The sequence below is a fragment of the Lucilia cuprina genome, chromosome 2 (assembly GCF_022045245.1).
Source record: "Lucilia cuprina isolate Lc7/37 chromosome 2, ASM2204524v1, whole genome shotgun sequence".
NCBI classification, from domain to species: domain Eukaryota; kingdom Metazoa; phylum Arthropoda; class Insecta; order Diptera; family Calliphoridae; genus Lucilia; species Lucilia cuprina.
In genome coordinates this window covers 55,113,619-55,127,136 of record NC_060950.1, presented here as the reverse complement: position 1 = coordinate 55,127,136, position 13,518 = coordinate 55,113,619, and the positions used below count along the sequence as shown (strand labels likewise).

Below are 13,518 nucleotides of genomic sequence, written 5' to 3'. Positions count from 1 at the left end.
TTGCATAGCTCGATTATTGCAGCAATGCGCTTGTTCATGGTCAGCAGAACCATGTACAAAAATGAACAACGTCCTCAAGTCTACCGTTTGGATGAAAAAAACTACCGTGAAATAAGGCCTTTAAGATATTCTTATTCGATTGTTGGTTGTATGGCCCATATTTCAATGCATTACATTACCAGCCAAAATCTTGCCAGAATAATGGTGTAGGGTATAAAAATATAGCAAGATTTAAACCCCGTATTCAAGTAAACACTACAAATGCAAACTGTGTCTGATTCACTGCATTTAAACTCAATGTTGTGTATCTTTCTTTAGACCTGTTCTTAATGTACAATTGGTTCAGAGTGTATCGCTTAAATCAGGGGAATTACACTTAAAATGCGCAATGCATAAGTGATTAAATTAAAAATTTAACAAATTTATTTATATGTATTGGAGTTGAAAAAGTGAGTAAATTTTTAAAATGATCAATAATTTCGTTTTTTTTTGTATGAAGAGATTTAATAAAATTTTATTAATGAATCATATATGAAAGCAGTACGATCCAGAAAAAAATATATAACATCCGTGGTATATAGGGTATTGGCTCTCACCATACCTTACGAAATCATCTCTATTTACTACAAATCATTTAAAAATTCAAGACAACTTGATTTTAAAAAAATCATTATATTCAGTTGCTTAACAAATTGAAAAAATGAAACATCTACAGAATATACGAAATTTGTTCATCATTGCTATAATTGCTTTCTTCTCTCTGGTGGAAAGTGCACCAGAATGGGCCACAACCGAGGATGGTACAAAATATTTAATCGAAAATAAATATGAGGTAAATTTATTTAACAAACTGTGTTAATAAAACCTAAGAATCAATTGACCAATTTTTTTACTTAGTACTCCTGGCTGGAGGCTTTACATGAATGTGCAAAAAGAAATTTATCTCTGGCAAAAATTGATACTGCCAATAAAAATTATTATTTAGTGAAATTATTAAAAAATCGTTTTGGTAAGTTGATGGCTACTTAAAATACCATCTTTTATACAACTTATACCTTTAGGTACTGGACTTGATCTATGGATTGGTGCTACCGCCTCAACGGCTGAACAAGCAAAGCGTAAATTTGTCTGGATTTCGAATGGTGAAACATTTAATTTTGCCAACTGGGAAGAAGGAGAACCCAACAATTTAGGTGGTAATCAACCCTGTGTTCATACATGGTCAAAAACAAATAATTTCACCTGGGCCGATGGTCAAGAACATCTGAAATATGGCTATATATGTGAAGAAACTTACATTTCTCAGTGCCGCCAGGAAATGGAAAAGAAACGTCATACGATTAATGAAGTCGCAGAACAATTGTTATTGTATTTTAAAGAAAAACAAAAACATATAGAACAGATAAACCAGGCCCAAGAGATACTAATCAAACAGATAAATATTGAACTAGAGGAAAAGTTAGAACAGGCTAAAAAATTAATTGATAGTATTTTAAATGTAAATTAAATATGTTTAGGTCCATTTAAACTGGTAGATATTTAGAAGGTTTCTAAAATTTTTCTATGAAAACTATCAAATAATGAAAACAGACATTTAGAAAATGTCTGTAATTGTTAATTAAAATAAAATATATAAATAATTGTGTATAAAAAATCTGTACTCTTACTGTATATGGAACTGACCCGGAGGAACCGGAAAAAAACTGTATTTTAGTACTTTTTCTCCTACGAAAAATAGGTGAAAAGTTACACTCATTTGAAAAAAACTGTATAAGGGAGCTATAACCAATTGTGAACTGATCCGAAAAAAATTGTAGGGTGTTTAATATATAGACAAAACATATTAATTTTGAATGCCGATAGCTTTATTTATCAAGAAAATATGTGCGTTTAAATGATTTTCGGAAGTAGACCTTATATGGCTGCTTAGGGTAACTATCTTGTCGCGATGCGAGGGCTTAAGTACACATCGTGACTATAGCTTATTGCGATTAATGTTTGAAAAGCTTGAGTATGATACGATATCTAAACTGGCACGTTCTTTGTGCAGTAAGGGCTTTACCGTTAGGCTAACAGACTTAAACGTGAAGTGGTGTTTAGTTACATGCCAATAGTACAGACATGCCAATAATATAGACATGCCTATAGTCTAGCCTATAGTCTAACCTATAGCCTAGTCTATAGTCTAATCTATAGTCTACTCTATAGTCGAGTCTATAGTCTAATATATAGTCTACTCTAAAGTCGAGTATACAGTCTAATCTATAGTCTAGTCTATAGTCTAGTCTATAGTCTAGTCTATAGTCTAGTCTATAGTCTAGTCTATAGTCTAGTCTATAGTCTAGTCTATAGTCTAGTCTATAGTCTAGTCTATAGTCTAGTCTATAGTCTAGTCTATAGTCTAGTCTATAGTCTTGTCTATCGCCTATAGTCTAGTCTATAGTCTTGTCTATAGCCTATAGTCTAGTCTATAGCCTATAGTCTAGTATATAGTCTAGTCTATAGTTTAGTCTATCGTCTAGTCTAGTCCAGTTTATAGTCTAGTGTATAGCCTAGTCTATAGTCTAGTCTATAGTCTAGTATATAGTCTAGTCTATAGTCTAGTACATAGTCTATTCTATAGCCTAGTATATAACTAACTAACTAACTAACCAACTCACTAACTTATTAACAAATTATCTAACTATCTAACTAATTAACAAACTAACTAGCTAACTAACAAACTACTTAACTAACTAGCTAACTAATTTACTAACTAAATAACTAACTAAATAACTAACTAACGCGCTTACCGCTGGAACGCGTTTTTTACTGCAACATATTTTCCCTCAACTTTTGTCATAAAAAAGAAGGCAGAACAAGGCCTATTGCACCCTAATAGTATTTATTTCAGATCTGATGTATACATCGTTTATTCCAAGCCATGTAAAACCCGAAGTTTTACTATAAACCAAATCAGTTACACCTTTTTTACTTTAATAAGTGGCAAAGTCTAAGTCCGGCGTGTAGTAACATTCAAAAGACTTGAAGTGTTACACTATGTTTTATGTTGTCTTACCGCAATATTTTGTAATTTAAATTTTTCCACACATTAAAATAAAACATTTGAAATTTATTATTAATGGACATATTTTTTGCAATTAAACTTTATTATTTTATTTGTTTATACATTATTTTAGATTTTTCAATATCAATGTCTTTCAATATCTATAAGTATAAAAATATACAAAGATGTTTACAAATATAGAAAATAAAGCAATATCTAGGCATTTATGTTATTTATTTATAAAGGCGAAAGAATTCAAATTTTATAAAAAAATATATATAAATTTAAAAAAATATAATGGTCAAGAAAACTTAAATATTTTTAGAAATATTTTTGGAAAATAAAAACTTAGTTCTTATTAAAATAAATAATTGGATCTATTAAATGCTTTTTTTAAATGTTTTGCTTTAGAAGTCATTTGAGTATTGAAAATTTTTAACTTAAAAGTTTTTAAAATTATTTAAGGAATGCGGTTTCTTAAGTATTAAAGTTTTATAAAAATCTTGAACTAACTTAAGCTAAAATAATATTTAGGATTATATTTTTAAAGAAAAAAAATTAAGTTAATTTTCTATGACTGTTGATAATAAAGTTTAAAGTTGAAGTTATTTTTTTTATAATTTGGCATTTTAGGATTTAGAAATAAATAATTTAATATTTTAAAATATTTTTAAATTAATTTAAAATAATTTTTGTAAATGGAATGACTTGTTCTTAAAATTTTGCAATTTGATTTAAAATTAAAAGAGGTTTAGTAAGAATTTTTCTTTTAAATCTAATTCTAATTTCTTAAAATTTTTTTTTGACAATGTAAAGCAGCAGTGTCAGGTCTTACAACGTTGGCAGTCAAATTTTCACAATTCAGTAAACTTACAATTTTTATTTTGAAACGTTGTCAGAAAAAACAACATTTCTGACAACTTTCCAACACAAAAATTGTAAGTTGGCAATGTCGTAAGACATTTTCTGACAACATTTGTAAGATATAACAAAAGATAAAAACAATATTTTATTTTTTATTTTGTAGAAAAAAATCTGCAAATTATTTAAATATTTTTTTTTTCATAATTTATTTTACATTCAGTTATTAATGACAAGCTTCATTATCAATTATTAGTTTTTAGAGTTTTATTTTGCTAGACTTAAAAAATACTTTTATTTTTTTTTCTTAAATATTTTTTTTTTTATTTATTAAGATTTTTATTCATTCTATTTGCAAGTATTAAGAGTTTTTATTATTTAATTTTTCTTCTTATTAATTGAACAGTAGAAACAGAGTTTTCATATTATTTTGTTTTTCTATCACAGCTGCATTTCAAGAATAATTTGCAAATTGTAAATAAAATTAATTTATTTGTATTTTATTAGTAAAATAATAATAATTTTGCAAAATAGTGAGATTTTTTATGTATTAAAAGCTTAAATATTTGTTGGTAAATTTTGTTCGTATGAGGAGATTGAGATTAATAGTATGCAAAATCGTTTTACTTAATTGAATTTTAATTTAAAACTCACGATCGTATGAATAATTGTTTTTGATCTGCTAAAGAGTTTTAAGGCAAAACTTTATAAAAAAAATATAGAATAATTAAAATTTTAATCGAAAAAGCATAATTTGAAAATAAAAAACCTTAATCCGAATGATCGTAATGATCGTATGACGAACATTAGTCAGTCCTTTTCTAGCTATTGGCGATCAAAAAGTAGTAATCTTATGTGAAGAGTGGTTCATCGTGAAAGTTGCCTAACTTCGACAAAGGTATCAGCAGGTGGTAAATAGGGATATATGATGGAACTATCGCGACTAAAGCTTAACCTTAGGCAAAGGAAACATTTCATTCCGCCTAAAGTAAGAGATAGGTGATCGCACTGTTTTCTCACAGTTACGATTTTGTGACGCTATTCCCCTAAAACAATCCATGGAAAGAAAAACTAATAATATTAAAGTAAAAGCGTACTTTTCCGATCTGTATGATCTTGATACGGACAGCCATTGTGCATCTTATCTAAACTCTATTGTAGTGATCATGGATCATGCTCTACATAGACCTGTCGGTCGAGCTAAATAAATGAGGAATTTCCAACCAAGAACTCAGCAGAAAGTCCCACCTACAACCATCTATCTCCTACGTTCACTAATGAGAGGCGAAGATTTCAATAAGCCAAGGCCAAGCGTGGCTGTCACAGTGGCAGATCAAGAACATACTAGACGCCACCGAGAGTTGATCAAAGATATTGGAGCCTTACTGGAGGAAAGTAAAAAATGCCACTACAGAGTAAGCATATATCTAGTTAGCTACTAAGTAATGGGATAAGTATAATGAAATAAAGGGATTCGATCCTTCTCTTACCATCTTACCGAGACACCGAGAGTTGATCAATGATAATGAAGCATTATTGGAGCACAGTAAGAAGTGACACGAGACAGGTAGCATCAAAATTCTTAGTATCTCATTGAGTAGAATAGAATTAAGGAATTCAAGCCTTCTCTTACCCCTAACGAACTTGATTACATCAAGACAAATCAGGTGTTTTCCAACAAGTGTGGTAATATACCTAGAAGATTCCGTGTAGCCTATACAATATTTATACCAAAAAAGCAAAAGCTCTTGCTGTCTGAAGAATATTATCTCATAAGGTTTTATGTCCATTGATGGATGAGTCGATAATACAACCCTGATTGTGTTACATTATAGGGAACAACATCACAAGTTCGCATTTTGTTATATAGCGCTACTTGATGTCAGCGAAGTGTTTTTCACAAAGCCACAGACTGCAACAGGAGTTGTTCATGTATGGATCAGCCAGCATCAAGCATACATATATATTGGAATTTTGGAATAAATAATCGATGGTATAAATAAACTATACAACGGTCCATCTTAGGGCACTACAAGGAATATGTTATATTCCCTCATAAGCTCCTCGATCAAATAGAATCAGACTGAGAAGAAAAACTTCTCGTTTTTCAATATACGAAACATACAATTCATCACCTTTTAAAGGAGTATCTGATCGGACTTTTAAGAGTAAAAAATACACTGAAAAGATTAAATACACTGAAAAAATGGATGAGAATAGTTGTTATGTGTAATAATCATGATCAGAGATAACAAACAACAAAATCAATAATTAATCAGAATTTAATTACTTTTTTAAATACTTTTATTTGAGCCAAAAAGTTTAAATAAATAAATATGTTTTGTTTATTCCTTAATGCCAGATCGGCAGCTATCGGCCGAAGGCCATGATAATGGATCATCGAATGGATTTGAGAGGCAAATTTCTCTTTTAGAGAAGAACGACTTGGAATTAAAAGCGACCATTCCGAACACGCACTCAGTAGAAGTAACAATCGAGAAGGTACTATCGAAGAAGAAGGAGAAAAAATCAGAAGAACAACAAATGAAAACTCGAAAGAAGACGAAAATAAATGTGGAGAAAGAAATAAGGAAAACAGGTATATTAAAGGATCATGCCACCCATGTTTTCATAATTTAGACCAAAGAGTTTCTCCTTTATACTTCTTCGATTATAGAAACTTTAATTTGTCTCTCCTAGAAGGAAAGCGAAACGGATTTAACATATATTAAAGGACTCCCTACAAGCATTTATTACACGAGAAAATAGATCTGGTGTACTAGATATGGAACTAGCATTTGCATTAAATTTTTGAATGCAGATGAAAGAAGAGAAGGAGTTTTTACCGCTTATTTAGGACTACAGCGAGAGAGGAATTAAAAGGCGAACGAGTAAAGATTATATAATGGAGATTATATGTTACAACGATAAAATTGAGGTCGTCTTTTCTGAGATTAAAGACAAATTTACCTTTGGAGAACTATAAATAGAAGAAAAAGGACTATTGCTAGAAGGAGATGATCCATATAAATAGAACTTTTTGTGAGTAATTTCTCTCTAATATTTAAAATTAAGAAAATCATAATTTTCGTTATCATAAAATAATAACGACATTTGGAGTTAAAACAATGTTGGAATTAGAAAAACATATTATTTTCATAGCATCGAAGTGCGGTAATGACATAAGTTTAAAATTACAATTCAACTAATCAGATGATTTTTATTTTTACATAAACTTTATATTATAGAATGAAACATTACTTAAAAATTAAAATAATGCATAAAAGATTGTCATAGCTTGAAAACTGTAGAAGTTATTTGTCTACGAGCAAAAAACAAATTTAAGCATTATGAATTTCATTTGTTTCAGAGAACAAAACACTTTTTTGGAAAGAAAAATTTGTTTCTTGTCATAGAGGAACTATTAGCTCCTCTTCTGATCGAAACAGCATCGAGAGTAGGGATGAATTGCATGAACATCAACCGTGTAGGGATCACATGGACTAATGATAAGGGGAAGGTAGACTTTCAAGAGGATGGAGAGAAGTTTACCTTTGGCGAGTTACAATTGTCTGAAAATGAAGTGGTGCTTCTGGTTGAGGATAGTGGAAGAGCCTTTCACTAATCTAGTAGATAAGATCGTGTCTTCACCTATCAGTAGTAGAAGAGATATTGTATTTAACTAATCAATAATAGAAGTGATCCAGCCTTTCACTGATCAATAGTTGAAGAGATCTTGACTTTAACTAAACAATAGTAAAAGAGATCATTTTGATTTAATGCGTGTAAATTATGTTTTGAGCGTTCAGCCTTTACAAAATAATCGATTGATAAAGATTTGCAGATGGAGTGGCAGTAAAGAGATATTTCATCGACAACATTAGTTGATAAACATATTCCATATGCATTTCCTTATTATATTAAATTAAAATATTATATAATTAGTTAAATTATTTTTAGAGAATTTAGTAACTAATGTCAAATATCATCCTTAACTAAAAAGGAAATTTTAGATTTTAAACACAATAATATATATTCTGTATGTTCAAAAATAGTTTTAAAATTAAATTAGTGGAAATTATAGGGGATTAGATCATAATTTTTGTGAATTTTGTGTTTATAAAACATCTTTAATTTGATTTGTGGACATTACACTCCACGAGGAAAAATTCAAAAAGGAATAATACGTTTAAATAATAGATAACGCCATTTTGTTTTTGTATGCGAGAATAATTACTGGTACGACGAGGTACTAGAGATACAGCTAGAAGAAAAAAAGAGAAGAAAATAGATTTTTTTTCATAGAGGAGCTATTAGTTCCTCTTCTGATCGAAACAGCATCGAGAGGAGGGATGAACTGTAAGAACATAAACCGTTTAATGATAACATGAACTAATGCTAAGGGGCAGGTAGACTTTCATGAGGATGGAGAAATGTTTACCTTTGGCGAGTTACAGCTGTCTAAAAAAGGAGTGGTGCTTGTGGGAGAGCTTCTCCACAAGTACTACTTTTTATGTAGAGATAGTGACAATATATTGTATAAGCATAAATAAAAAAATAAATAATACAAAAATTAAAAAATAAAATTAATTTACTAATCAAAAATAGAAAATATCTTGACATTTACTAGTCAATAGTAGAAGATAACCCGCCTTTCACTTAAAAAAAAAAACAGATAACTTGCCTTTCACTAGATATGCTACTTTTCACTAATCAACAATAGAACTGATCTCTTCCTTTACTAATCGATAGTGGAAGAGCCTTTCACTAAATTATTAGATAAGATGCTGTTTTTAACTTATCAGTAGTAGAAGAGATATTGTATTTAACTAATCAATAGTAGAAGTGATCCTGCCTTTCACTGATCAATAGTTGAAGAGATCTTGACTTTAACTAATCAATAGTAAAAGAGATCCTGTCTTTCGTCCCGAAGCTGCAAACATTTAATGCGTGTAAATTAAATTTTGAGCGCTTAGCCATTACATAATAATAAATTCTAGAAGGAATAATATGCATAAATTATAGATAACGCCATATTGCTGTAGTGTGAGTAAATTTGTTTAAAATCCCGCTTCAACTTACAAAGTCCCGGAAATAACGAAAATTCTAGATATATTAACAAAATAAAAATTGTTCTGCGATATTTTTGTTGACGTAAAACTTTTAGATTGAAGCCAAGACGACGTTAAAGTTGGCATTGTTCATATGAAAGAGGCCAAAACTCAAAGGAGGATACAATACAAAATCAAGAAGCGATACTAATTCACCATCTAAATATTTAAACAAATAAACGATCAAAATGATAACGATTCCCTTTTACTTGTGCTTTTGAATGACTTTAATTTGGAGAAAGTTTATGAGTTCTTCAAACTGTGTTTCAGACGCAAATAAAAATCACAATATAAACTTTTATGTAATTGATTATGATAATTAAAAATTAATGATAATTATAAATTAACGACCAAGTCGCCATGCGTTAAGGGTTGCATTAACAAGTGCTGAAATTGCATTCGCTGAGTCAGCCACATTGAGTTCACATTATGCATTTTGTATATGTTATGTTGTGGGAACTACATTATTGTTATGATTTCTTGTCAAATTGTGAATGTTTGCTCACAGCTGTTTAATACAACAGATTTCGAGTCAACACAAGATTCGGTTAAAGATTTTGAGATGTTACCTTCTAGTTTAGCTTTTGGAAACTTTTAAATTAAGAGAAGTTTTTAAATTATTATAAAAAGTTAATAGAAATAAAGAACATAAAAAGTTCTTCAAGAAAAAAATTAACACTTCTTAATAATTCTCTTTAATTGAGAGAAAATTAGTTGAGAAAAGAAGTTGTTAGGAAAAAATGTGCTGATGGTAGCGCAGTCGTAAAGAAAAAAATGTGTATCCATCGTTCTATTACGTAAATTAACATTTCTCATTCTAAAAGGAGAGCATGAGTTACAGTTAAGAGTATCGCTAGTATGTCGTATTGAAAAGACAATAGCGCTGAACCCACTTCTCATAGATCTTAGGTCTATGGGAGTTAGGGTAATAGCGTATGCGACGATGTGTCTGTAGTAGTATCTGCCAAATATCTGGATGCACTTTGCATTCAGATATTTGGCAGAGACTGCACTCAAGTCACTTAGCACGTAGAGCAGCGTCATTGGCCTTGGTGTAAATCCATCGAAAAGGGAACTTGTTCTCATTACTAAGAAGACCAAGATTGAATGGGGTAGAGCTGAAGTTATCTGATAGTGCTAAATATCTGGGAGTTATACTGTATTCATAACTATCATGGCATTTGAACACTCAATCTAGGGTGTCAAAAGCGGCTGCAGCCTTATACTCGAGTAAGAGAGCAATTGGTAAATCATGAGGCATAAACCCCAAGAATACCAAATGGCTCTTTGACATGGTAGTCAAGCCCATACTATTGTTTGACGCACTTGTGGGGTGAAAGTCTGTACAAAAGTACTCACACCGTAAAAGTTTTAAGGAAATCCTTCGTGCAGCTTTGTTGATAACGGGGGCCCTTCGCACCACTCCATCAAAGGCTCTCTTTGTCATGATGGGATGGCTACCCATTGATCTAATGGCCCAAGAGGTAAGGTAAGGTCACTCTACCATTTTCAATTGTCTAGGAGAGATTCCTGACTATATCGACTATTGCATCGCCAAACCGTCTTTTGATAGAAGCTTTTCAGTGAATATTCATCAGGATCCAAATGTGATGGAAACAATCCTCCATGACGGATCGTCTAAAGTTTTCACCGATTGCTCAAAATCCAAGCATGGTGTAGGAGGTTACTTTTGCATAGCACATTTGTGAACGGAAGTCTCTTTCAAGCTTCCTGACCAATGTAGTGTTCTTCAGGCTGAATTATCAGCCATAAAACGGGCTGCAAACTGACTCAGGTTTTATCGAATATACGGTGCTAATATTCGAATTTATACCGACAGCCAGGCAACCCTTAAGGTTCTAAGTGGTGTTTACACGAAATCAAACTTAGTTCTACAAAGCCGGGCATCCCTTAACGAGATGGCGAAACATTTCACAATAGGACTGTATTGGATTCCAGGACACCAACAAATTCCTGGTAATACCATCGCATACTCTCTTGCCATGTTATGTTTCTCGCTTGCAAGAGAGCATACCTTTTGTCGGTATACAGCTTTCAACCTACAAACGCTCGATACGTGAAAAACTATATGAGCTTGCGCAATATAGATGGTCGACTAAAGCCACCTGTAGGCAAGGATCATGTGGCAATCCGAGAGTTAATCTACGGAACTTAACGGCAGTGGTAACTGGTCACTGGCGTTTCGGAGTCCATGCAAGAAGACTGAACTTACTCAGTAACGACTTTTGTAGGAGCTGTCAGGATAAAGAGGAAGAAGCGATTATAACTCACTGCCACTGTCACAGTCCCGCCCTAGATGATCACAAAATGCGTCTGCTAGGTAGCTTTTTTTTGTATGACTTAGCGGATCTATGGAAGGTTAACATCCGGAAGAAAGATTCCTATATTCGTGTGACAAACAGGTTAGGTTAAAGAATCCAGAGTGATTAGGTCGAAGTGTTCTAATACGCTGACCGTTTCAGGTATCACATAGGGGATATATTATAGGAAGAAATGTTATTTAAAAACATTTTTTGAAAAATAAGGCATAAAAGATTGTCATAGCATGAAAAATATTGAAGTTATTTGTCTACATGTGAAAAACAAATTTCAGCATTATGAATTTCATTTGTTCCATAGAACAAATTTGGAAACAAGCTGTTTTATTTTAAATGATATAACAGCATCCACCTCAGAGCTACACATGAATATTTCTTATTAAAATACGAGCTAAATTTTAACTCAGTTTTAAAATGACTTCTATTAAAACTGACTATTGATATGTACGACAATGTACTCGATATAGAACGAGCAACTGTATTTAATTTTTCAAGAAGTTTACAGCGCTCTTTTTAGGACTGCAGCGAGAAAGAATCGTCAATCGAAAACCAATGTATTTATATTAGAAATTATATATAAAATAATCTTGAGTAAGGCTGTTGACATAAAGGAAGGTATATTTTATGATATTGAGTATGGTTTTGAACACTCTAATAAGAAGTCGATGGGAGCATTATTTTCTATTTACATTAAACCTTCTCTTCTCTATAATACTTTTCAAATTAAAATTTGGATGTAGATGGGAGAAGAAAAAAGGTTTTTTCCTGTCATAGAGGAACTATTAGCTCCTCTTCTGATCGATACAGCATCGAGCGGATGGATGAATTGCCAGAACATCAGCCGTGTAGAGATGACATGGACTAATGATAAGGAGCAGGTAAACTTTCAAGAGGATAAAGAAAAGTTTACATTTGGCATTTTATAGTGACAATATAATGTATTAACATAAATAAAAAAAAATAAACATTTAAAAAACAAAATTGATTTACTAATCAAAAATGGAAGATATCTTGACATTTACTAGTCAATAGTAGAAGATAACTTAACCCGGCAATTCCCAGTGTCACCTATAGGTGACACAGATTAACGGAATTTTTAAACATGGAAACAGGCATCACTGATAAATAATAATATTATTTATATACAGACAACACCCTGTTGTATATCTGATTTTAATTTAACTAGGGGATTTTTAAAAATCTTTAAGCAGTGTTTTTGATTTTTACATACTGGTGTGTCTTACGATAAACAATTTGTTATAAAAATGCCAAAAGGGTAAGAATCACAATAATTTTTTTTTTATAAATATTGCTAAATATTCAGGCTAACAATGTGAGCAAGTATTTTTAGAAAATTAATTATATTCTACCCAAAATTATGGGCTGTTTTTCAAGTGTCACCTTCAGGTGACACTGGGTTTTATACATACATGTATACCACAAATTTTATATATTGCAAAATTTTGACTATTGCTTTTATGTTTTATGGAAGATTAAACTTGGATGAAATTGTACAAATACTAGAGGCTGGAGACGACCCTGGTGACATCATATTGTTTCCTCCTGAGGATGGTGAGGTTACTGATGAAGACAGTGGAGATGAAAATGATACCAATTTCATTCACCTTCCTAGCCGAATGTTGCGCTCAGAGGTTGAAGTGCAAACTAGACCCAACAGAGAAGATAATGAAGTGGATCAAGACGCGCTACAAGTTTCAGAACATATTGCAGACCAGGAACCTGTCCCGAAGAAGAAAAAGAAAGAACTTACGGTAAAAAAGTGGTCAAAAAATACTTCAGTTTTTTCTTCATGCGGTAAAGGGGACAGCGATCAAGATATTCTAGGCACATTTCAAGAAGATATCAGTGTCACTGATTGCTTTGAATTATTGTACAACAAAGATGTAATAAGCCTCATTGCAGATATGAGCAATTTGTATGCTCTACAGCGGAACCATACATTGAATGTAACCGAAAATGAAATTAGAGTTTATATTGCTGTACTACTATTGACTGGATATATGACACCAAAATACATGAGAATGTTTTGGGAAAAAAAAGCGGACACGTACAATGATTTGGTATCCAGCAGTATAAGACGAAATCGCTTTTTTGAAATACAGCAATATTTACATTTGTGTGATAGTAACGCATTGCCTCA

At 31.6% G+C, this 13,518-nt stretch overlaps 1 protein-coding gene across 1 annotated transcript; it reads left to right on the top strand.

The window, feature by feature from the left end:
- The first annotated feature begins 672 nt into the window (after window positions 1-672).
- On the top strand, window positions 673-1,663 carry LOC111675037 (lectin subunit alpha-like). Its single transcript, XM_023435733.2, has 3 exons — window positions 673-832; window positions 898-1,009; window positions 1,062-1,663. Exons 1-3 carry the CDS (start codon window positions 701-703, stop codon window positions 1,505-1,507), a joined length of 690 nt encoding a protein of 229 aa, XP_023291501.2. The 5' UTR covers window positions 673-700; the 3' UTR covers window positions 1,508-1,663.
- Window positions 1,664-13,518: the final 11,855 nt, after the last annotated feature.